Below are 24,766 nucleotides of genomic sequence, written 5' to 3'. Positions count from 1 at the left end.
TCAATGTTCACAGTATGAACATATAGTTGTGCATTCATCACCACAATCTATTTCTGAACATTTTCCTTACATCAGAAAGAATCAGAGTAAGAATAAAAAATAAACGTAAAAAAGAACACCTAAACCATCCCCTCCATCTCACCCTATTTTTCATTTAGTTTTTGTCCCCATTTTTCTACCCATCCATCCATACACTAGATAAAAGGAGTGTGATCCACAAGGCTTTCACAATCACATTGTCACCCCCTGTAATCTACATTGTTATACAATCATCTTCAGGAGTCCAGACTACTGGGTTGGAGTTTGACAGTTTCAGGTATTTACTTCTAGCTATTCCAATACATTAAAACCTAAGAGGTGTTATCTATATAGTGCATAAGAATGTCCACCAGAGTGACCTCTTAACTCCATTTGAAATCTCTCAGCCACTGAAACTATTTCATCTCATTTTGCATCCCCCTTTAGTTCAAGAAGACATTCTCAATCTCACGATGTTGGGTCCCGATTCATCCCTGGGAGTCATATCCTGCATTGCCAGGGAGATTTACACCCCTGGGAGTCGGGTCCCACGTATGGGGGAGAGCAGTGAGTTCACTTGCTGAGGTGGCTCAGTTAGAGACAGAGAGGGCCACATCTGAGCAACAAAGAGGTACTCAGGGGGAGACTCTTAGGCACAATTATATGCAAGTTTAGACTCTCCTTTGCAGTAACGAACTTCATAAGGGCAAGTCCCATGATAGAGGGCTTGGCACATCAAACTGCCAGTCCTAATGTTTGTGACAACATCAACCTCAGTCCAGGTGAGGAAGTCCAACACTTCTGCACTTTCCCCCAGCTCCTTGGGGGGCCCTGTAAATATATTTTTTATTTTCTGCCCAAATTACTTTGGGATGTGTCTAGACTCATTTGTAACCTAAGTGCTCAATAAATACTAGCCTATAAATAGTCATAAACCTATGTGCACCAAACAAATAGCAGCTAATTATAGAAGGCAAAAACTATTATAAATGCAAGGAGAAATTTATAAAAATTAAATGGGATGTTTTAGCACAGCTCTTTCATAATTAGTCAGAACTTGGTTAAAAAAATATAAAAGGAAATACGTTTAAAATTATACAGTTTAAAAAACCAGTTGAACAATAGATGTATACAATTTTTCAACTATTAGAGAATATACTTTTTTTTTCCTGTGATCATGAGACATTTTCAAAAATAAAACAATCCTGTTGTTTGAGATTTGCTTTGAAATAATGAAGGTATTAAGGAAAGACAATCGGCCATTAAGTTGATCGTTTTGGAAGCTGGGTGATGGGTGCATGACACTCCATGTGGTATTCCCTCTCCTTTTGTACATGCTTGAAATTTTCCTGTGTAAAATGTTTTAAAAAGGTCAACCATATACTTGGATAAAAAGAAAACCTTTGTAAAAATTTAAAAGTAAATATTTAATGGGCTACATTTTCTGAACATAATCCAAGGAAATTAGACATAAAAAATGATCCTCCAAATTCTAATTGTATAGAAGTTAAGAAACACACTTAAATAATCATTGGATAGGGGAGGAAATCAAAACTTAAAGTAAAAATTATCTAGAAAATAATAAAAATGCAAATATTTTCATTCACTCATCCATTCAATATGTATCAAGTGCTCATTTTGTACCTGGGGCTGTTCTAGGCAAAGGAATAGAGACGTAAACAAGAAAGACAAGGCCCCTGTCCCCAAGGATCTCACATTCTCATGACAATGAACAGACAAAAAGAAATCAGATAAATGAGTGAACATATCAAGTGTCATACAGTGATAGATGCTCCACAGACAAAGCAGGCTAAGGGGATGGGCAGACAGGTTGGGGGAGACTGGGGGGCGGTTTGTGTGTGGGGCTGATTAATTTAGCTGAGGTGGTCAGGGAAGCCCTACTGGGGGAGGTGACATTTGAGCAGGTTCAATGAAGCAAGGGAGCAAGCCCAGGGGTTAGGCCTGGGGCTCTCTGAGCGGGGAGTGGATGTCTCCACTCCACCTGAGCCCCAAGCTCCTGGGGCTGGATAGAATCTGTGCTCATGACAGTAGGGGCAGCAGGAGCAGGGGGCCTAGTCCCGGCCTGAGGGAAGGGGCTTCTTTGTGGCAGGGGATGCTGTAACTTGGAGCACCCAGGCTGATTCTGGTAGGAAACTGGCTGCCTGGGGGGCATAGTGGTGCCTAGACGGTCCCTCGACACTTCTCTGGGGCAGGTGACACTAGCACCCTGACCAGGATGGAGCATGTGTCATTGCACGATACTTTATATATTCACTAATTCATTTGTTTCTTGTCTGTGTCCTGAGAACATGAGCTCCACAGGGACAGAGACCCTCAAAAAGCAAGCAGGTGTCTCCAGTTTCCATGTGATGAGCAAGCCGGCAAGCCCCCTTACCTTTCCTGACACTGTGAGCACCGGGGGACTCCTGGGGAGGAAGTCCAAGGTGGTGGTGGTGGGGTGATGGTCAGGTACAGAGGTGGTTAGGTGGCTCTGGCTCTGGGAAAATACCCACGGCAGGAGTGGGGTATTTCATGATTCTCACCCCATTGTGAAATGGGAGGCTTGGTTACATATCCTTCACTTTATTTAATTCTCACAACCACCCTAGAGGGTAGATTATTCTATTCCCATTTTCCAGATGAAAAAATAGCCCAGAAAGTTCAGGTAATTTTCTCAAGGTCACACGGCTGATGGGGTGGCAAAGCTGCTTCTCTCCAATGTCCAGCCTCTTTCTTTCCTCCCTGCTACCCTGCTTCACAGCCAGCGTGCCTGGCAAACCGAGCTTTGGAATGAAACGGGTTCCCAGTCATGGGTGGTTGTTGAGGAGATGGGGTGTGATGGTGGAGGCGAGCTCCTGGGGGTTTCGGGTATGGCTATTGGCTCCCGTGAGAGGCCAGGAGACTTTGGGTAGATGAGGAGATTGGGGTCAGAACCTGCTTCCTGCTCAGGAAGCCATCTCGCCCTAGAGACATGGCTGCCCTTGAGGATCACACAGGAGATGGCCCAGGGCCCCAGGCAGAAGGGTAAATGCCATTCAAAAGGAGGGGAGCCCTACAACAGAGGGAACCACGAGCCAAGGGGCAGCGGTCCCAGCCTCACTTCCACAAGGGTGAGAGCACACCTCGGTGTCAGCAGATTAGAAAGCACCTAGCACTGCACCTCACACCTAGTAGGTGCTCAATCACTGGTTGCTATTGTTCTAATAAAGACTTAACTTCCTTAGGCAGCAATTGAATTAGAAGCTGAATTTCCTTCTGGGCTGAGACCGGGGGAGCTCTCCAGGGCCAAGGCTGTGGTAACCAGATGAAATTTGTTCCTAATGGGGGTTCTGTGAAAACTCAGCAAGTAGTTCTATCAAATTAGCAGGTCCATTGGACATAAGGGAGCGGATTTCTTCCTGAGCCTGAGCCTTGCCATCCCTCGTCCTGTGGAAATCAGATTATGAGGAGGGCATGGCCAGGGAGGAAACTGAGCTAACACAATTACCAGCCCTAGCTTGGCCATCTCGCCCTAGGAACAGGGCAGGGAGGATAGAGAACAGAGGGGAAGTCAGAGTCCCCCTCAGGAAGTCCAGGACAATGGACATGGCGTGCCCATCCCTACCCTGCTGTGGGGCCTTATCTCAACCACCATCCCAGTGTGAGTGTCTCATCTCTGTGCTGTGCTCCCCTGGAAAATCAGTGTGGTGCCTCCTATTAGAGCTATGGTGCCATCTGCCTTGGCTTGAATCTCCCTAGCAATGGGGTGTTTGTTACCTATCAAAGCCTTCTATTCCATTATGGATTGAAAAGCAGCTGTCTGGAGCCAAGATATTAGATATCTGTTCTGGGACTTGCCACACACTGGCTGTCAATCCTCACCAGGTCTGTGGTCCCAGTTTGCTCATCTGTAAATGACAGGCTGGGCTCAATGATGTTTGAGGCCCGTGGCAGGCATTTGTATTGGTGCTCTCAGATCCATCCACCCTTTCCATTGTGAGGCAAATTGTGACTTTCTAGGTGGGTTCTATTTGTTCCATGAAAGCCCCTCAGACCAACATCAAGCCCCCCTTGCCAGCACAGCCTCAGAAGTGGTTGTGAGGCACCTCCCTGGCCATGAGGTCCTTGCAGAGCTGCCTTTCAGTGATGGCAGGAAGCTGCTCTCACCCTGCCCCAGATGGGCACGGGAGAAGTGTGTCCTCCTCCACCACCATGCAGGAAACCAGTCCAAGAGAGCTTGAGTCCTGATAAATCGTCAGGCCACTGTATCACAGAACTTTCAATTATGTCACTAGCCAAGACATTGCCATCATTATTCCATCCACTTGGAGCTGCATTTTCTGTGGCTTGCCACCATCAGCCTCCTAACGGGAAGAGACTTCTTCCAGGCTTAAAAATACTGGGATTCCTGAATGGAAATTAGCCCCTCCGTCATTTCAACCCAATGATTTCTAGTCCTTATGTGGCTCCTTACTGGACATACCCACTTTGTGTCTACAGGAAGGGAATGTGTTTGGAGATTCTGCCCACTTCCAAGTATGTCAGTAAGCTAGGAAGGGAAAGGAATTTTTCTAGGTCATATAGCAGAAGCCCATCCACAGAAAATGACACAAAGGACAGAGAAAGCAAATCCTATAACTCAGCTCAGTTACTGCACCAAAGCATTCCCTTTTGACTGCTGCCAATTTAATTTGGGTTTCTATCGCTTGTACCGAAGGGAACCATAAAACTCATAAAACTATTTTATCCATCTTTTTTTATACCCAACACTGTATCTAGCACGTAGTAGAAGCTCAATAAATGTTAGCTGAATAGATAACTAAGATTATAATTTTACTTTCCTGATTTAGATCCTTTCCACAATTATGCCAAATTTAAGATTGCATTGGTATTTTTGGTTGCCTGTTTGAAGGTGCGTGTTAGGTCTGAGAGAAGCAGATTCAGCAAACATCTACCAGTCACCATCTATGTGTCAGGTATAGCACCAGGTGCTTTCACATGTGTTACTTTATTTACTATCCCAAACTGCTCCATTTACTTTTTTTTTTTAATTGTATATCATTTTTACAAATTTTAAGATTATTCTAAAATAAACATATTAATAGAATCATAAGGTCTATTCCAAGATCTCTTAGAATTATTATCTTCTGTAACATCCCACTCAGAAGGTAGAAAACCATAAAGTTCTTCAAGGAAGGTTGCAAATTGAATGTAATATTGCATTAATGCTCTGTTCAGAATACAAACAGTGAAGACAAGGCAATTCAATTATTTCATTTCTTTTCTCTAGATCACTTTTGCTAAAGAATGGCTCACATAATATCCCAGAGCAATCTTGTTGGGATTTGCCATCATGTTCTAGGAGTGCTGAACCTTCACCACTTAGTGTAATGGATGGGAAGCCTCCTACACCCATTCTGTGGGATTGCTAAAAGGACAACCCCACAGCATCAAACATTACTCTATTAGAGAAAACATGCACATAAATTTCTTTTTTGCCAAAACCCTTCAAATGGACACTTTTTAAATAGCTAGAATATAATCAAGGTCAGGTGGGCACCAAGCCTGGAAGTATACACAAGCATTCCCTGTGCAAACAGCACCCTGGGATAGGCTAGGACACAATCATATTTTAAAAAATCAATAGTGAACCTAACGGCATTCACACAATGTGTGGAAGACAGAAAATGACTGGCTAAAGAAATAAGTTCACAGATTGGCATAATCTAGAATTTCATTCTCTGAGTATCTATCTTGAAGGAGTCATAGCTCTTACATATCCCAACATACAGTTTAATATTTTTCCCTAATTTCTTATACAAAGAGTTAAAAAAACCTATCCCCAAACCACCCAAATCATATCATATAGTGCTTTTTTTTTTAATTGTTAATTGATTAACAATTTTACTCCAAGTACGGTTGATGAAATCAGGAGACCGTCTATCCTAACAGTCTGGAGAGGAAGGAACACTTTCTGGTTGCAAGATGCCCTGCTTTGGAGCCATTAATTATTCAGCTCAAGGTGAACCCTGAATTGGACACAGAAATTTGTGAAATTCTGATATATTTCTGAAAATGTGAAAAACATGAAATTTCATTCAGATGGTAACTCTAAGAAAACTCAAGAATTAAAATGGCACCCTGGAAATGGTTCACAGCAAAACCTAATTTTCTATTTGTTTTCATCATATGGGTGAAAATATTCAGTTATGAGAGAACAGACTGAGAGTCTGCCCCAGTTAGGCTGCACTGAGGCGATTCCACTCTTTGGGATCCTAAGAAGGAAAATGACTTCTGGTGTCATGTAGCTTGTACTTATACCAGCAAGACAGTCTAATCCCCTTCAACCCCATTGTGTACCTGGGAAAAATCAAGACTTCCATAAGAGTACCAGGAGGCTCACTCTGGAAAAATGTCAAAATGTCATGGAAAAGCTCTTCATTTTTCCAAATTTAATAAGCTGTTAATTTTAATAGCTTACTTTATTGCAGGAATTTATTTGTCATGTATGCACCACACACAAAAAATGGGGACACACAAAAAAAGGTCATGCATAAAAATTACAGTCATAATAGAGAAGAATACAAAGTAGGGAAAAATATGGTTTATACGTTGTGCTGTTTTGGATGTATTATGTCCCCCAAAACGCCATTATCTTTGATGCAGTCTTGTGTGGGCAGGAAACATATTGGTGTTGTTTGGGTTGGAGACTTTTGATTGGATGTTTCCATGGAGATGTGATCACTCAACTGTGGGTGAAATCTTTCATTGGGTAGTTTCCATGGAGGCGTGGCCCTACCCATTCAGTGTGGGTCTTGATTAGTTCACTGGAGCACTATATAAGCTCAGACAGAAGGAGTGAGCTTGCTACAGCCAAGAGGGACACTGAAGAAAGCACAGGAGCTGCAGATGAGAGACATTTTGAAGATGGCTGTTGAAAGTAGACTCTTGCTCCGGAGAAGCTAAGAGAGGACAAACACCCCAAGAGCAACTAAGAGTGACATTTTTGAGGAACTGCAGCCTAAAGAGGAATGTCCTGGGAGAAAGCCATTTTGAAAGCAGAACTTTGGAGCAGATGCCAGCCATGTGCCTTCCCACCTAACAGAGGTTTTCTGGATGCCTCCAGTGAAGGTACCCAATTGTTGATGACTTACTTTGGACACTTCATGGCCTTAAGACTGTAACTTTGAAACCAAATAAACCCCCTTTACAGAAGCTGATCCATTTCTGATGTTTTGCATTCCGGCAGCATTAGCAAACTAGAACATACGCCAAAGAAAAAAATATGCAAAGGAATGTAACATGAAATCCCTTGACTTGTGTGCTGGTTTGAATCTGTTATATAACCCACAAAAGGTCATGCTCTTTTAATGCAGTCTTTTGGGGGCAGACCTACTGTGGGTGGGATCTTTTGATTAGGTTGTTTCCATGGAGATGTGACCCTGCCCATTCAAGGTGGATCTTAATTAGTTTACTGGAGTCCTTAAGAGAGCTCAGGGAGGAAGAGAGAGCTCAGAGCTGACACAGACCAAAACACTTAGAGAGAAAATGCCCAGAGACCTTTTGGAGACAGCTGTTGAAAACAGAACCAGGAGAGAAGGTAAGAGATGAAATCCAGAGTTTGCCCCAGAAAAGCTAAGAGAGGACCCCCAGATGCTTAGAGAGAAATGCCCTGGCAGAAACAAGCAAGGACACACAGGAGCTGAGAGCAAAAAGCTAAGACAGAAGCCTAGAGACATTTTGGAGAAAGTAACAGAAACAAGAAGCTAACCCCAGGAGAGGCCCAGCAGACACTGGCCATGTGCCTTCCCTTATGACAGAGGAACCCCAGACGCCATCAGCCTTTCTTCAGAGAAGGTATCATCCTACTGATGCCTTAACTAGGACATTTTCATGGCCATAGAACTGTAAATTTGTGAACTAATAAACACCCATTGTAAAAGACAATTCATTTCTGGTATTTTGCACTTTGGTACCTTTAGCAAACTGGAACAACTTGCATGTAACTTAGTACTTATTTCATATTAACTGATCCAATTGCTCTAGCTCTTTATTAAATACATTTCAGAATATCTATTTTAAAAACAAACTATTTTAAAGCCAGAACATTGAAGCCTACATTTGTTCATCCATGTGCAAGCTATTCTGCTTAGGATCTTCAGGGAGCCAAGATGCTAAAAGTTTTAATAAAACAATTTAAAAAAATCTCAAGTCACAGAGAAACAAAGACTATTTCCAGTTTTCTGAACTACATTGAAAAAAGTAATTTATATTAATGCAATCTGGATTTTCAGATATAAATACTACTCAATAGCTGGTCATCAAACCTTAAAGGCAGCAGGGTTTGGAGGACTCTGACAATAATGGCCATCAAATCATAATTTTACAAAGTAAAATTATTTGCAGAATTGGGCCATAGTATATGGAATATCTTAACTTTTCTTCGTTTGAATTCTGTAATTTCACTCCCAAATTATTTTAGGAACTTTAAGCTGACATATTGACTTTGCAGTCTAGCTTCGTAAGACACAGAAGAAACTAGATAATGGGGTTTGGGGGCTGACTCCGGTGGTGCTTTTCCATTTTTGTTTACCCAAATTATTGCTCTCAACTGCATTGAGGCCCCTGGTATACCAGTTTCTAGAGTGTCACCCACCATCACACAGTCGCTAGTTTGAACTCTGAGGCAATCACAGCAGTAATAAAAGATGGAAGTGCTGGTTTCTCCCCTTTCTGTGCTCCACCTACAACAACAGCATCAAAACAGGATCCTCAGGCAGGAGCCTCAATCTTCTCCCTCTGGATCTGTCTCCATTTCTTAATAGAAGTAGGCAGACCTGTGTCAAAGTTCAGCGAGCGTGGCTTTGACATCTTCTGCTAGTGTCATATGCTGTAAGCGTGCAGATTTCCACAGGAAATAACATTCTTCAGCCAATTTCCTATTGACTGCACCACCCTTTGTTTCCTGGCTCACTTCTTCCCAACGTGAAGTCCTTAGATAAGCCATGCATGTCTTGGAAGGATCAAAGCATTCTCTGCAGAGTTTAACTGTCAGCTTTATCACAGAGGACTTCAGCCTCTTCTTTGTAATGGTTATTTCGATTGTAAGAACTTTATCACCTCCAACATACCCTTCCTACTTTCCCCGGCCTTGTCCAGGTCAAAGAAACAGCTTGCAACCTGCTCAACCCGATCCCGCCCACCGAGTCACACGCCAAGGCACCGAGGCTACCCACGCATGCGCAAGATGGGCTCTATTCACTTTGATGCCCATTTTCTAGATAAGAAACTTCTGTTGAGAAGCTTTAGAGAAGTTAAGTAGCATTTCAGCGTCACACAGCTGATACTGGCAAAGCTGGGAATGAACATAGCATTGACTGATGATAAACTTATGGTCAGTTAACAGAACACCAAAGGCCCTGAACATCCCTTCCAACTTCCATTGTGAGAAAGCTCTCCACAGCGCCTGGCAGTGAGTGGAGGAAATGGTCTGAGTGCAGCTAGCTGGTCAGTTCTCCCTTGGGGTCACCTTTGAGTCAGTTCCCAGGGAGTTCTTAGCTGGTGCTGGGTTTTCAAGCCTGAGGATAATATGATAATATGTGGCTGCCATCTGAGGGCAATGGCCCCTGCCAGGGTTAAGGTAGGTGAACCCCACTCAGTTCCTGTATGAAACCAGAAGCACAAAGAGGAAGCACCATAGGGCACCCCGCGTGAGGGTCCTCTTCCTGTTTTTTGTTTTTTTTTAAACATCTTTATTGGCATTAATTCACATACCACAAAACTGACCCTTCTAAAGTGTACAATTCTATGTTTGGTATTTTTTCTTTTTAAGTTGTACAACCATCACCACAATATAAGTTTAGAACATTTTCATCAACCAAAAAGAGAAACCCCATAACCACTGGCAGGCACTGTCCATTTTCCCTCAGTACCCCTAGCCCTAGGCAACCCCTACTTTCTGTCCCCATGATTTGCCCATTCCATATATATAAAATCACACAAAATGTGGCCTTCTGGGTCTGGCTTCTTTCATGTAGCATACTGTTTTCAGGTTTCATCCATGTTGTAGCATATTATCAAAACTTCATTCCTATTTATTGATGAATAATTAATCTGTTGATGGACACTTTGGTTGCTTCCACCTTTTGACTTTTGACTATTGTGAATAATGATGCTATGAACATTGGTGTATACATTTTTGTGGGGTCCCTTCTTCCCTCGGTTTATTCACTTATTCATTCTCGCTCTCCACTGTCATTCTCCTTCCCACATAGGCAACAATTCCAGTGTACATACTAGGTATCCTTTGTTGTATGCATTTATGAAAAATGTGCAGTGCTCTTTCGTGTTTGGGCATTTTAAATTTAAGTGCATGTTATTGTGTTATAGTTCTTATTCTGTTCACTCAGTGCCGTGTTTTTACGTTCTATCCATGTTGCCAGGCACACATCTGATCCATTACTTACGACTGCTGTGTGGCCCTCAGGATGGGCCTCTGCCACATTTTGCACACCCACTCCCATAGGGATACCTTATTGCCACCAGCTTCCTGCCACTACACAAACCCACAATGAGCATCCTTGTACATGTCCCCTTCAGGACCTTGGTGAGAATATCTAGAATGCATATCCAGGAGTAGGATCGCTGGGTCGAAGAATATGTGCATACTTATTCCGAGAAGCGCCAGTGGTGAACAGTCTGTCCTCTGCCAGTGGGATTCAAGACTGGGGACGCAAGGGGAGAAGGCACATGGTTGTTTTCATCCATTTTCTCCCCTAAAACACACACTTGCCATCCAGCTTTGCAAAGCTTCGGGACAAGAGAACTGATATGTAACCTGCCTCCTGAAGGATAGGGATAGGTTGTCTTTTTATTTTATGTCTCACTTTACTAAGTTTCTAGAATGCTGATTCCCTTTAAACATTTTGGTCTTATAAAGTGAGGGCACTCTTTATCCCTCACGCTTTAAAATTTTGAAGGGAAACTATTGTTCTAACTTCCTTTTATTCTTGGGGTGCAAAGACCTTTGACTCAGTAATGAATATTTTTGTGTTTTCTGATTGGGCAGAAGGTGCTGCAAGGGAACTGAGTCAGTGTTTCTGGCTTCTCAAAAACCTCCTTAGGAACACCAAAAAAGAAAAGGAATGGGAAGATTCAAATGATTAGATGGGAATTTTTACCTCTGACTTCTGGTGGCTTTCTAGAGAGATTAAAATCTTTATGGATTGAGGAACCTGAGAAATTTCTTTCCTTAGGGAAGATCCTAAGGGGTCTCCTGAAGTAGAATGGTTTCCTTTCTCCCTACCTCTCCTGTTTTTTATTTTTTGTTTTTTAAATTTTTATTGTGGTAATATATATGCTACATAACATTTCCTTTTTTAACCACTTTCAAGTATGCTGGTAATTATATTCAAATGCCCCCCACACACACTTTAAAAAAATTGTAGTAACATATATACAACATAAAATTTCCCATTTTAACCATGTCAAGCATACCATTCAGTGGCATTAATTACATTCACCATGTTGTGCTACCATTACCACCATCCATTACCAAAACTTTTCCATCACCCAAAACAGAAACTTGCACCCATTACGCATTCCCCACTCCCCACTCCACCCTTACCTCCCACCCCTGCCCCTTGTAATCTGTACCCTATTTTATGTCTCTATGAATTTGCATATTCTAGTTATGTCACATAAGCGAAACCATACAATATTTGTCCTTTTGTGCCTGGCTTATTTCACTCAGTATGATGTCTTCAAGGTTCATCCATGCTGCTGCATATATCAGAACTTCATTCCTTTTTACGGCTAAATAATATTCCATTGTATGGATATACCACATTCTGTTTATCCATTGATCTGTTGGGCACTTAGGTTGCTTCCACCTTTTGGCAATTGTGAACATTGGTGTACAACTATCTGTTTGAGGCCCTGCTTTCAATTCTTTGGTGACATACCTAGAAGAGGTATGGTTTCCTTTTAAAGGATCTTTGACTTACCCAGAACTTGTGCTACATCCCTATATCCTACACCCAAGGTGCCTCTTTTTACACACTAGACCGGAGGTGGGGGGGTGGGGTAGAGGATGGAGGGGGTCATCAGAAGTCTTTTGCAATGAATCCATTTGTGTGTCATATGGATTCCTTTGTCCTCATTTTGGTTTCCTAAGTTAGAATTCCTCATCACTGGCTTTTCTTGTAAGTGAAGGGTATAGTGAACAGGGCAGTGTGTGAACAGTCCCATTAAGTCACTGAAAGGGAAGGCAGCTGGGAGGGAGAAAAGGGGCTGTGACTACCGAGAACTCCCTTCACTCCTACCACCCGCCTCCACCCCCCACCCAGCTTTTGGTTTCTAAATTCTGGTTCTATGGAGCTGCTTCTGTGACTGGCTTTATTCAGCAGTATTAAGGACAAAAAGAGAACCTTGCATTTCACGATACCAAGCTTCATTTCCAGTATCAGTTTCTCATAAATGCTGAGAAGGAATAGATTAGGAGGGAGAGATGACATCTTTGGAGAAGTCACCAGGACTCCCTACCTCTATTTGTCTCAACATTTTGTTTAATAGCAGCATCATGGACACTGGGACCAAAGTTCAGCAGGTCATTGGACATGAATGAAGAAATGATTACGATGACAATACCAACAACTCTCACCAATAACAGCATCTACTGCGTGCAGGGCGCTGTGCTACATGCTTTAGCTTTATCCATCTAATCCACACAAAAACAATGCAAGGCAAGCATCATCCTAAATTTGGGTATGGAGAAATTTGAGCTTAGAAGAGCTAAGTGGCTTGGCCTATGTCACAAAGTAGAGAGTTTTACCTAAGTCTCCTTGGCTTTAAAGACCGTGTTCTTTCTACCACCACATGCTGCCCTGCACCCCTACTTTCCACCCTGCAGGGGCCCTCGTCTCTCCCTGACTCACTACCTCTGCTCTTCTCAGGCCGGACTGAGCTCTGACTCAAAGCACGAGTGAAGGAGGCTTCTTGGCACCAGGAAGGGACTCAGGACTCAGGCAGACAGTTTAGAGTTGGAATGAGCTCAGTTAATTCTCTTTCTGCTGGGAGGGAGAGAAGCCACAGCCGATGATGCTCAGCAATGGGCAGGAAGGGGTAAAGGGGGGGTCTGGGGTCAACAGAAGGCAGGCATGGTGTGGAAGCTGCTTCTCAGCTTTGACTTCCGATCCCATTGCCCCTCACAGCGTGGAGCTCACAGTCTTTCCTCGGGAGGGAGCTTGAACAGCAGAAGCAGTCTGGGAAACTGGGCAGCTGCGCCCCGCCCAGGGCCTGGAAGTCACATTGAGGAATGAGAGGAAGAAAGTCCAGAGTTCGCCTGAGGCCCAGCAGCTCTGGGCTTGGAAGGTGTCTACAATGTGTGCTGGGCTCAGGTTCTCTCCACCTACCCAACCTTGCAACAGCTTGGGCCCCAGAACCTGGCTGGTTGTGGGGCCAGTGGGCCTGGCCAGAAGAGGGGAGAGAAAGGGACACTGGGTGGGGAAATGAGCAAAGCTCTGGCAAGAGAGCCTGTAGGGCACTCAACATGGGGTGGGAGGGTGTAGGGGGCAGGTAGCAGGGTGAGAATAAAGTGGAAAGAGAGCCGTGGTCTCAAATGCCTCCCTTTTCTGGGCTGGATATTCCATCTGATAGAGCTTGCAGGGTTGTAGTGTACAGTTGGGCAAGATATGCTTCCCGCAACTCTGGGAGGTGCTGTTCATGTAGACCACAGCGTGGATGGCAACCCCAGGGTTTGCTACTCCTCAGCCCGCAAAAGCATTTGTAGCAGTTCTACTCTCGGGTGCCTAGAGATTGTTTTAAAGGATTCCCATTATTCTAGATTTTGAAGGTGGTAACTGGAGCTTGAGGAAAGTAGAAACCTGGCACCACCTAGGAATTGAGAAGCCATTATTTGTTGTAAAGTTAGGAGTTCCAGGAAGGGCTTGGTTAACGGGATCTCATTCTTGCCTGTCAAGCCTCTGTCCCTGGCCTCATAGGCACCCAGAGTCCTTGATCTTTTGCTGGATTAGCAGTCACAAGCGCCAATCCCAATTAAAAACAAAATCTAAAGTACCTTGTCTGACACACACGAGCCGACCATCTTGAATGAAGACATAGTTTGGCCTCTGTGCCCACTGCTCCAACAGTTCTGGTCTATCCTGGAGTTTGACTTCTTTTCAAAGATCCTGGAGGCATGTTTGCCTTAAGTCCTTTAGTCCTCTGCCTTTTCAGGGCTCCCATCCTCCCGACCCCCCGTGCACCAACATCAAGACCAGTCCAGGCACCCCTCTCCTTCCTTCCCTTCGGAGCGGAATCCAAGAATTCACCTTTCCCCGAATTCTCCGTTTGTCATGCATATTAACCTGTGGGTCATATGAAGAGGTAAAAAGAGTAGATGTTTAACAGACAGGTGTTCCAAATCCAACCACAGCAGGTAGTAGCCAGCCTCAAGTGGATGGCCAGACCAGTTGCAGGGGGAAGTGAGGTTGCCTACCAGGACTCAAATCAGGGCAGGAGCTAGGAAGCCAGTGGATCAAATGCAGCTGCTGACTCTACACTCAACAGGTCTTATGAGGAACACACAGAGCACCCTGATTCAGCAGAACCCAAGGCTGGAATGGCCCTGCAGGTCTCTTCACCGAGAAACAAGCTGGGGAAGTTGTAGGATCTGGCCACTGGCCTGAGCAGAAGGGCAAGCTTGTCTTTGCCCCCACAGTTGGCCAGACCAGGAGTGCGGCACTCTGGCCTGGCTGCTCCCCGCACTGAGGGGCTTGAGAAACAAAGTGCTGGAGTTTTCTTTGATCAGAAAGTTTAAAACTGGGCTTAAAGATAAAGGTATAGGAGCTGTAAGGTGCTTCTCACGGCTAGTTTAGGAAAAAGATCTTACCAGGACCCCATAACCAAGAAGAGAACAGTGATTTGAAGCAGTCTCCCTGGGACTGCAAACTGGGCAGAGTCCATTTAAAACTTGTTTTTCCCTCTTCTTGTCCTTGGATGCTTACAACTTGGAAGGCCTTCTCCCATTCTTCTGTCCTTGCATACCCAACCTAATGACTTCACCTCCCACCGCCATCTTCCTCCTCTGGTCCCTTTTGACTTTAAGTCCAGTACTCCCAGCATGTTTATTGCTCTTCTCTGAAATTCATCCGAGGGATTATTTACATCTCCCAGGTGTTGAAACATCAGGACTGCACTCAGCAACCTGGGAGGTCAGTTGCTAAGAGAGATACAGGGACCAAGTCACATGTGCCTAGGCTGTTTTTTTTTTTTGGGGGGGGGTGGTGGTGGCAATAGTCCCAGCTCAGTTGACCCTATTTTTCCTTCATAGCTTTACCCTCCTCACACTGCTCTCTAATAGGCCATTTTAAATCCCTTGCTTTTGCTATATATTATAATCAGAGCCCAGCTGGAGTCATTTGGGGGTGTGGGTGGGGAGACCAATGTAAGGGCCCAAGACCCCCCACTAAAGGGCTACATCTAGGAAGCACCAACATTATGTGGGGATAGGGCTTGTCTCTGAGGCCAGGCCCAGCCACTAACTGGCCTTGGCCTCTCTATCCCTGACATAGCTACCCAGCCACCACCTCCTCCAGGAGGCCAAAAATGCCTGCTTAGGCCTTCACTCTTTGGTGCCCTCCAAGTCTCCCCAACCCTTGCCCTGGCTTCTCTTCTAGCAGATGTCTTTTATTTGAAAAGCTTTTTCCCATAAGTATAATTCCACTGCCTCTTTCCCACCAGCAATTCAAAACCTCCTCTCACGTTTCTCTGCCTTCCCTCTCCAAGAGCCAGGCATGTGCTCTTGGGTCTCCCTTCCACATCTGCCTTGAGGGTTTAGTTGGTCAGACCAAATTCAGACCCTTTCTCCCTGTGGCCTCGTCAGAATTCTCTGTTAGTCTTTCATTGTTCAGCTGCTTCTTGATTCAGACGTTATAGAATATTTAACACATACAAACATACACATACTTGAAAGAATCCTGCATGGAAAACTCTGGCCGAAGTTTTCTTTGGCACAAACAGAGCATTTCCATAGCTTGCCATTTTCTTAATTCTCTAGGGCTGGCCCACTGCCAGATCAGGGTATTTCAGCTCTGAAGGCCAGAGAGGTTTGCTGTCAGTTCCTGAGTCTGGGCCATCTCCAGCACCACTGAATTAATATTATAGTTTAAGAAATAAAATCTGCCACTCCTCCCTCCATCCACTTGCCCCAACTCCTGCAGATCTGCTGTTGTTGTAAGCAAGGGTCTATGAGGCCTCTCAGTCAGGCCTGACTTTTTTTTTTTTTAAGCTCCCAGCTCTTAGACAGAGCCTTTAGACAGCTGGCTTCCAATATGGGAGGTGGTGTCCACAGCCCAAACTCAGTTTTAGTCAGGTCCACTATAATGGGGACAATTCATTCTTTTCCTGTGGTTTCAGATTAAGACTTGCTAATAAACAGTAAGTTTTCCCTGAAGGAGAACTCATTTTCTATATTCTTTGGCAGGCCCCCATTTAGAAAAGCCTTCTATGTAGTGTGCACATGTTGGTATCAATAGGAAATGAAAGCAAAAAAGGGAGGATAAACTAATGACAGCAAGCACTTCAGTGTTGTGTTCTATATACTAGGCACTGTTGTCAGCAACATATATACACACATATATGCATGCACAGACACACAACATATACATATACTCATTCAATTCTTTTTAACAGTGTGCTAAGACAGTTACTCTTTTCCCGTTTTACAGATGAGGAGTTTGAGACCCTAAGCAGTTATAACTTGGGAAAGATCTTGGCTCGCTGACTGGTTCTGGCAGGCACTACAAGGATGTCTCAGGAACGAGAAATCATCAGAGCGGGATGTGCAGAGTCCTCTGATCTTGAGGAGGGACACATACAGGAGCTGGGATGTTAAGAATCCAATTTTAGAATTGAGAGAGACACCTGTTTCACAGCTCCCAAGAGTTTCAGTGACTTGCCCAGGGCTCGTACAGCTACAGCATTGAAGAAACAATATAGAATCTACTTCTCTTGCTAGTTCAGTGCCATTTCCACCCCACTCACAGGTCTTAGGAGGAAGAGAAAGAACAGAAGCTAGCCCTTACAATTTAAGGTGAGGTCTTGGAGAGACTAGAAATGTTAGAAAACATTAACTCAGCCATGAAAAAAATAAGTGAAAAAAGGTGGTAAGGCACCTGGGCATAGTCAGGTAGGGAGATGTTACTCTTTGAAAGCCTATGCTGGTCACCTTCAACCACATACCTGTTTTAGATGTAGGTTTAAGGATGCTGATGTTCAGATCACAATACTATTTTTATCTCAGGGAACTGATGCTTTCTAGAGGTCTGCAAAGAGAATTTCTCCCAAACCACCCTGCATTTTTATTGACTTCCATTAAAAATTAAGGATTATACTTGGTGGGAGGGGCTGGGGGTGGGTTGGTTGGAAGATCTTGATAACCACTTGGTTAAGAAAGAGGCCAATCCCATGGCATGTTGGATGCCAGTTCTTTGGATTTGGAAAGTTGTCAAACCCACCTAAATGCCTTTCTTCCCAATTTCCCTTCACCACAAGAATTTCCTTTCTAAGTTGGGACCTGGATATCTTAGTGTTTTGTTGTCCTTCCCTAGCCTTGGTGGGGATGCCTAACAAAAGCAGACAGAATGAGACTTGCAAGCTGGCATTCTGTACTCCTGCTGGTATACTCCATGATCTCATGGCTTTGGGCTCCATGAAAGGAGTTATTTTCCAACTTCAGTTAGTTCAAAATACCATATAGCCCATTTCCTTACAATGTGGTTGTCTTGCAGATAAGCACTGCAGGACCATTTTGCCCAGCTCAAGAAACCCTACTGAGTAACTGAGTAACTACTCCTGCTTGTCCCTGGCCATCTTAGTGAAGTTTAACTTTGCCTTCAATTCATTAAAATGTGTCTTTTCATGTCTCACGCGATTCTGAGAAGCATCTTACCACCTCAATTAATAATGAAATACAATTAGGGTACAGATGGTTAGGATTTTCTTTTCAATTGCCCTTCTCTTCTATTGCATGTGGGCAGATTGTTCTTTTAAGAAATTCAAAATTACTTTCAAACCACTTGAATTCATGTTATTTCATTCCAGTACCAGCGCTGAAGGACAAATAAGCACTCACACTGGAATACCTCACGTGAGGGAACCACACAGCTTGTCCAAAGCCATTATCCTGCTGTTGTGGGCAAGTCTGGACTCATTGAGCCTTACTTCAACTTGGTTTTTCAACCCTGGCACACTGCCTTGCTTAATTCATGAAGGAAGGACAGCCTTCCTTTGCATGTGTTTTGCTTGGTAAGAATTTTTCAGTTAACTATAGGGGGCAGCTTTAGATGTGGGATATAGATATTATGCTTTTATTTTTTTAAAGAAAAAAAAAGTTTGCAATGCATGCATAGGACAGGGCAGGAAAAGGAATTTGAAATTTGGAAACATCAGAAAACATGATTTCTTTTGAGCTGTTTGTAATGTCACTTCTCTGCATGGCCCCCCCAGTTCCAACTAATAAAAGTGTCAATTCTGGGATCTCACTATCCTGAGTCCCTCTAAGCCAGCTGCTCAAGTAAACCAAGTGGATACCTCCTTCTACCCCACATTTTGTTGTCCGATGTGTCCTTTGTCCCAATACCTAGAAATGACATGGATGTGGCGTGCCCAATTTTTCTTCTAGCCACTCAGCAGCTTTGAATCCAGTTTCCAACTAGGCTAAAATTGTCATCAGGCTAAAAAAATACTTCCCTCATGCCCTGTGATTTTAACAGGCAAGAATTAAAACAGAAAAGAGAGGGTGTCCAAGCAACCAAGTCTTCCCTGGAAGAGAAGAGGAAGACATGAGAAGTGAATAATAGGTTTATTTGCATATACACAAGAGAAGAGTTAACCACTGCTGGGCGAGAAGAGGCAGGGCTTGTGAGGGAGTAAGGCTTCAGCAGAGGAAGGCACCTTGACAAACAAACACGAGACTCTCAGCTAATTAAATCAAGCACAGTTGCAATCTTCATTCGCCCCAAGCCAACAAACAGCTCGTTTACCTGCTGTCCTAGAGACACAAGTATTGCTTACAAAACCAGGTGGAAAATAAATTGGAAAGAAACGGTTTTACATAACTGGACCAATCACTTTATACTTTACATAAGGATGCAGAGAAAGCATCTGAGGCACATTCAAATAGTTCTTAATCTAATCAGTGCCATCTGCCTTGCTGGTAAAAATACCTATCATCAAAGAATTTGGGGATTAAATGTGTCTCTAAAGTTGGGGTCTCAAATCTACAAGGGTTTAGAAGCAGGGACTTTGGAAGTGGTTCCTGCCAGGTTTCCAGGACCTTGGACACATCTCCAGAAATGAGGGTGGAGTGGCTAGGGAGATCAGCATTTCTCAGCTTGCTTCTTGTGGTGCCTATCTATCTCCTGGCAAGCTTAATTTGGGATGCTGGGAAGTCACTCCCAAGGATGGAAGGCCATCCTTGCTAAAAATGATCTTTCTTGGACTCAAAAGTTAACCAGAATGAACCTTGACTTCCCTTTTGGGTACCAAAATGAGATTAAGGCTTTTAACGTGAAAAGACCAAGTTCTGCATTTGGGAACTGTAACCACCAAGCAGTTGGTTCCCAAGAAAACTTTAACCTGCTTCTTTTTCCCCAGAAGGTATGTGAATGGTCCTTAGAGAATTCAGAATTGGTTTCCTACTGATTAGATTAAATTACACGACTGATATGCTGACTAGGAAGGGGAAGAGAAACACACACTGAGTGTAACTTGTTTTTGTATACAAAGGATTAAAAAATTCCAATTTAATAAATTTTGGAAAAGCAAATGTAAAATGCCTTGGGCTTATAAAACCAGAATTTACAATTATCTGTGAATAGTCAAAGACAAATCATAGAACCATTTTGATTACAAATCCAAAGTAATTCTAATGTTGGTTACAGAATCACTTTCCCATTGCCCTAATAAGATTACAGTTGTAAGCACCCCCACTGCTACTCACACTGCTGACAGAAAACATCTCCTTCCAGGAAAGTGTTTTCACACTCAAATCACATCACACATAACAGGCACATCTTTCCTTTTGCAAAAACTTAGCAAGATAATATCTCCTTTTGGCTTAGGTCAACCACCTTCCTTTTATGAATAATCCCCTTTCCCCCAGTGCCTGAATCCCTCCAAGTCTTTGTCCTCCACAGGCTGTCTCCCTGGGTCCCAGTTCCAGCAGGGCAGGTCCTTCTCTAAAAGGAGGGCCAGGTCAGTGAGGCCACATCCATCACACATTAGGTCCTCCCTATGCCAGTTCCAGCCGGATGCCTGGTTTTCTAGCACCTTTGCACTCAAGAAAGTTGTATTGCTCTTCTCTCTTTCTTCCTCATAGCTCAATACTCTCCTGCCTTTTCCTGACATCTATTCCAATAAGATACCCGACGGTCATTCCTAGGTCCTCCTGTCTTGCACAACCCTTCACTGATACCCAGGTGACTGTAAACACCACTTCAACACTGAAAATCTCTTGGTCTTTTCCTTTCTCAATCATCTCAATGCAACTGGGTCTCTTCTGGGAGCCCCGAGTCTTAAGCCAGCCATTCCTCTCCAGACACCCTCTGCCTCCCGACAGACTGTCTCGGTAATCGGCTAACTTCGAGATGCCTCCTGCTCTGCAAGAACACCACAGCCTCTATCAGTTGCAAGCCTGAGAAAAGATGCCAGTCCTGCCAATTCTGACCAATGGTTTTGGGGTGAATATAGTACCACCCTCTCCTCTTCACTACACTTTTTCATTAACCCACCTATAAACATTCACTTTAGTAGTTTAAGCACAAAGCTCTTGAGAGCTGTCTTTTTCTTTCAATATGTCTAGACTCCATCACAAGGGGTCAGGAAGCACCTGCTAGCCTTTTGAGTGCCTCTTAGGAACTAGCACCTAACTGGTTAAAGTGTGTTACCACAACTAGTTATATTTTATGGCCTCCATACAGTATGTGTTGCAGCTTTATTCATTTTGCAAACAGTGAAATTTATCAGGGATCTGATCTTATGTGACTAAGATCTTATCATGCTAATCTCCCATTAGCATTAAAAATGCTCCACTTTTAGTATGTCCACATTAAATACTCAATGAAGAAGTGCAACTTAGAGAAAACATGGAAGATTTCTTTAAGAAAGCAACCATGCTTTCCTCTCTAGTACAGCAAAGGGGCTGGAGGCCTGTTTCCATTCTCCTCTCCTTTCTTCTGGCACAACTAATCCACAACTCACTGGCAGCACAACCCTAATTTAGCAGGCACTCATCATCACGACGAGAACACCTATGCATGTAAAGAGGGTGAGATGGAAAAACTACATATCCATAGACCCTTTCCAATGGAGAAGTAAAAGAAAAGTCTCATGAGACAGCTGGGCAGAGAGGCTAAACTTAGGTGTGTCAGTGCACACACACAAACAGGAACAAGTCAAACGTCTCAACAAGGATTTACTTTAACAGAACCTGGCACAGGTATGCTATGCTCAAGTCTTACTAGAAAGGAATCACTTGGGTTTTTTTTTGTCCCTTTCTTAACACAGCACAAGCCAATGGCCAGCTAACCATTTAGACCCATTGTTGAATAGAAGGGAGCAGCATCAGACACAAAATTTCAGGCCCTGGTTTTATGCGCCTTTAATACTTTTTTTTAAATCCTTTCCTCTGTGTTCACTAAACAGAATTTTTTCTTTGTAAGGCTACTTTTTGTAGCTTCTTTTTCCCCTTTTGTATTTATCATGTTTTTAATTTCTTCTCTGAGGAGGGATTCTCTGAATCTGCATCTTCTAAATCAACTCGGTGCCTTTTGAGGCCACTGTGGCCATGAATACCCCTGCTGCTGTCTGTGGTTGGAGGATCAGTGGGGTCCTCTCTCGTTCCAGCATTGGGGGTCTCACAGGCCATTTCAGAGCCACAACAATCTTTGTGTAGGAGTGTCCCTGTCAGAGACAAGTTATCATGGTCAGTGTCCAAATGTCCTGGGGAGGAGTAGGCCACCACCTCCAGCTCCCCAAAGTTCTGTCCATTGTTGTGGGGGTGAGGGGGACGGGGGTGCAAGCGTCCATTGTTGTGGTTGGCACAGACGGTTTCCAGGCTCCTCTCCTCGTTGTCGTCGGACTGGGTCCTGGGACAGTTGCCAGGCCCACTGCTGAGAGTGGAGCCAGAGGCCTTGGGGACAGGAGAAGAGGGTGGCTCCTCAGCCCGGCTGCTCAAGGCCTTGCTCAGGGCTTTTCCATTGAGCTTCTTGGTTTCAAAAGAGTGTTCTACAGAGCCACCATTGTTAGTTTCCTGAGAAGTGCCCTCTGGCACCTCTGCCCAAGGGTGGCTGCCATGGTCATGGCCTGGGCCATTGCTAGAGTTTCTAGAAGTCCCTTCTTTAAAAGCATCCTTGCTGTGGCCTTCAGGGGGCAGGTCCTGGTTCCTCGGGACCATAGCTGTGTTTAGACAAGCTTCCTCACTGGAAGAAGGGGCTGGGCTGTCCTTATGGCTGGTTCCTGCTCTCCCATCATCTGCCTCCCCAGACACTAGGGAGGTCTCTCCATCTCTGTTATTTGAATAGGATATATAGGAGTAGCGGAGCCACTTGTAAGCTTTATAAATCTTTCGCTCCACTGACTCTATGTCAGAAGTCGGCGATGCCCGGCTCGGCTGAATCTCCAAGGTGGAAGTGCCCCGCTCTGGGGAGGAGGTAGGGGAGGAAGAGAGGTCATCCACTTTGATCTGGGGGTAATCATAGTTGTCTTCTCCAATGTAGGTGTTGGTGGGCTTGGGTGGGGCACTGGGCCTTTCTTCTCGGGGTGCCTTCTGTCGGCGCCGCATGGCATTCCGCTGCCGGGTGGAAGCTCGACGTTCATTCAACTCCTCCTCATCTTCGGAGCTGCTGGAGCTGCTGGAGCTGCTGGACTCATCTTCAGGGCTGGGTGATCGCGGCCGGGGGAAAAGATCGGTGTCTAGTTCAACCTCGCAGGTGTTTTCTTCAGAATCTGACTCATTGGAAAGGGCCAGGAGGCGCTTGTCCTGGTAGCGCCGCAGAGCAGACAAGCGCTGCTGGCGAGAGGCTGCATCCTCGCATGTGGGCGGTGGCGGAGTTGATGCCACTGTGTTTGTGGTGGTGACCCTCAGGGGCCCCAGGTGGAAGGCGCTGTCGGTAGATTCGTCCACTGTGGGGGGTGGGGAGCGGGGCAGTGAGACCGAGGACTCTGAGTCGGTGTAGCCGGAGCGCTCGCTGACACCGGCGTGCAGCTGGAGGATGGTGCTCTCGCTGAGGTCACTGTCTGAGTCGGAGCTCCAGCCCTCGATCTCGCGGCGCACCAAGGAGTCAAAGAAGGCCATCATCCGGGGGTCTTCCTGGACAGACTGGTTGGCATAGTCATGTGACAGGCCACTCCCACTATTCAGCACCAGACTAATGTACTCTTCATGGGTATAGAGGCAGCGGGAATCATCCTCGATCCGACCGTCGAGGTCTCCGGTACATCCTGGCTGCTTGTATGGGCTCCAGATCTATACAGAAGAAGAAAAACAAAACCAACCAGGAACTGACTGGAAAGTATTCTAAAGCTGGTGGTGACACACCAACGCAGAGCTGCCCCAGACCCTCCCTGTTATTTAACCAGGACTTGCTAACCACCTTTAAAATATATACTTTAACAGTCTGGATTATGTGGGCTACATATGAAAACTGAAGCTTCTAGAGTCAGATGTGGGAAAAAGCATGGTCCAGGGCATAGCATTAGCCTAGTGTCAGGAGACCTAAGTCCTGTCTCTATGCCTAGGATAATCATACCCATTTCCCCACAATCTTCCTCTCCTTCAGTTACTTCTACTAGCAGCTTGGAAATTATAATACCCTTTCTCTCATAGGATGGAATATGACCTGAAGATTGGCCAATGAGTTCACAACTCTGAAAAGACTTAAGCTGTGCACAGAGAGGTACCACTTTTCCAAGGTGAAAAGAGACCCAGTAGTTAGTCCTTTGTGACAGTTAATATTTCAGCCTATAGCTCCACTTCTCCCCAACTGCGACATTTCTATTTTTAACTAATGGGAATTGCTTATGGAGCTTGATGAGAATAGCCAACTGCCTACACTGCAGTTCTCTCTTGGGCAAGCAGACATCAGTTACTCAGGAAACTGGGTTCTCTTAACCAGGGAGCTGCTGGCTTGCTCCCCAACTCTTCTGTTAGTTGCAGGAATAAATAAGACACCCTCCAAGGAGGGGTGACTGCCATCCCATCCCTTAACACTTCTAAGAAGAGGTGACTGAAGCCCCATTCCTTAATACCTCACCACTCCTTGGTGGCACATGGGCTCATAGCCAAAAAGTGGGCAAAACTAGGTCTCAAACCAGGTCTGTCTAAATGCAAAGGCTCAGCTCAGCTCATAGCCAACTGTGTGTGTGTGTGTGTGTGTGTGTGTGTGTGTGTGTGTGTGTGTGTGTGTGTGTGTGTGTGTGTGTCTGTCTGTCTGTCTGTCTGTCTGTCTGTCTGTCTGTCTGTCTGTCTGTCTGTCTGTGTGGTCTGTCTGGAGTCATCTCAGAGTAGGTACTATTTGAGCTAGACTGAAGTCTTTCAAATTCCAGCTCAGGTCTCCATCCAATTAGGTCAAACACAACTTTTGAAGTTATGTAGTTAAAGCTGCCTAATAGCAAAATTCCCTCTATAGAAGGTTTTTCCAAGTAGGGTGGTTGTAATGGGGGAAGGGGAACCCGAAAACACTTTACAAGTTAGATCAGTTATGCAAAG

General features: G+C 44.6%; 1 protein-coding gene and 1 pseudogene across 3 annotated transcripts in view; both read right to left on the bottom strand.

The window, feature by feature from the left end:
* Positions 1 to 7,888: 7,888 nt before the first annotated feature.
* LOC119532611 lies at positions 7,889 to 10,520 on the bottom strand (annotated as a pseudogene).
* Positions 10,521 to 18,840: 8,320 nt separating this feature from the next.
* DCAF5 (DDB1 and CUL4 associated factor 5) overlaps positions 18,841 to 24,766 on the bottom strand; it is a 128,426-nt gene continuing 122,500 nt past the window's right edge. For all 3 annotated transcript variants that reach the window (XM_037832455.1, XM_037832453.1, XM_037832454.1), the window contains exon 9: positions 18,841 to 23,524. In XM_037832455.1, the coding sequence (XP_037688383.1) occupies positions 21,758 to 23,524 (1,767 nt within the window). In that variant the 3' untranslated portion in view covers positions 18,841 to 21,757. The remainder of the gene's footprint in view (positions 23,525 to 24,766) is intronic.

Source organism: Choloepus didactylus, chromosome 4, assembly GCF_015220235.1.
Source record: "Choloepus didactylus isolate mChoDid1 chromosome 4, mChoDid1.pri, whole genome shotgun sequence".
NCBI classification, from domain to species: Eukaryota; Metazoa; Chordata; class Mammalia; order Pilosa; family Megalonychidae; genus Choloepus; species Choloepus didactylus.
This window is presented reverse-complemented; position numbering and strand designations above follow the sequence as displayed.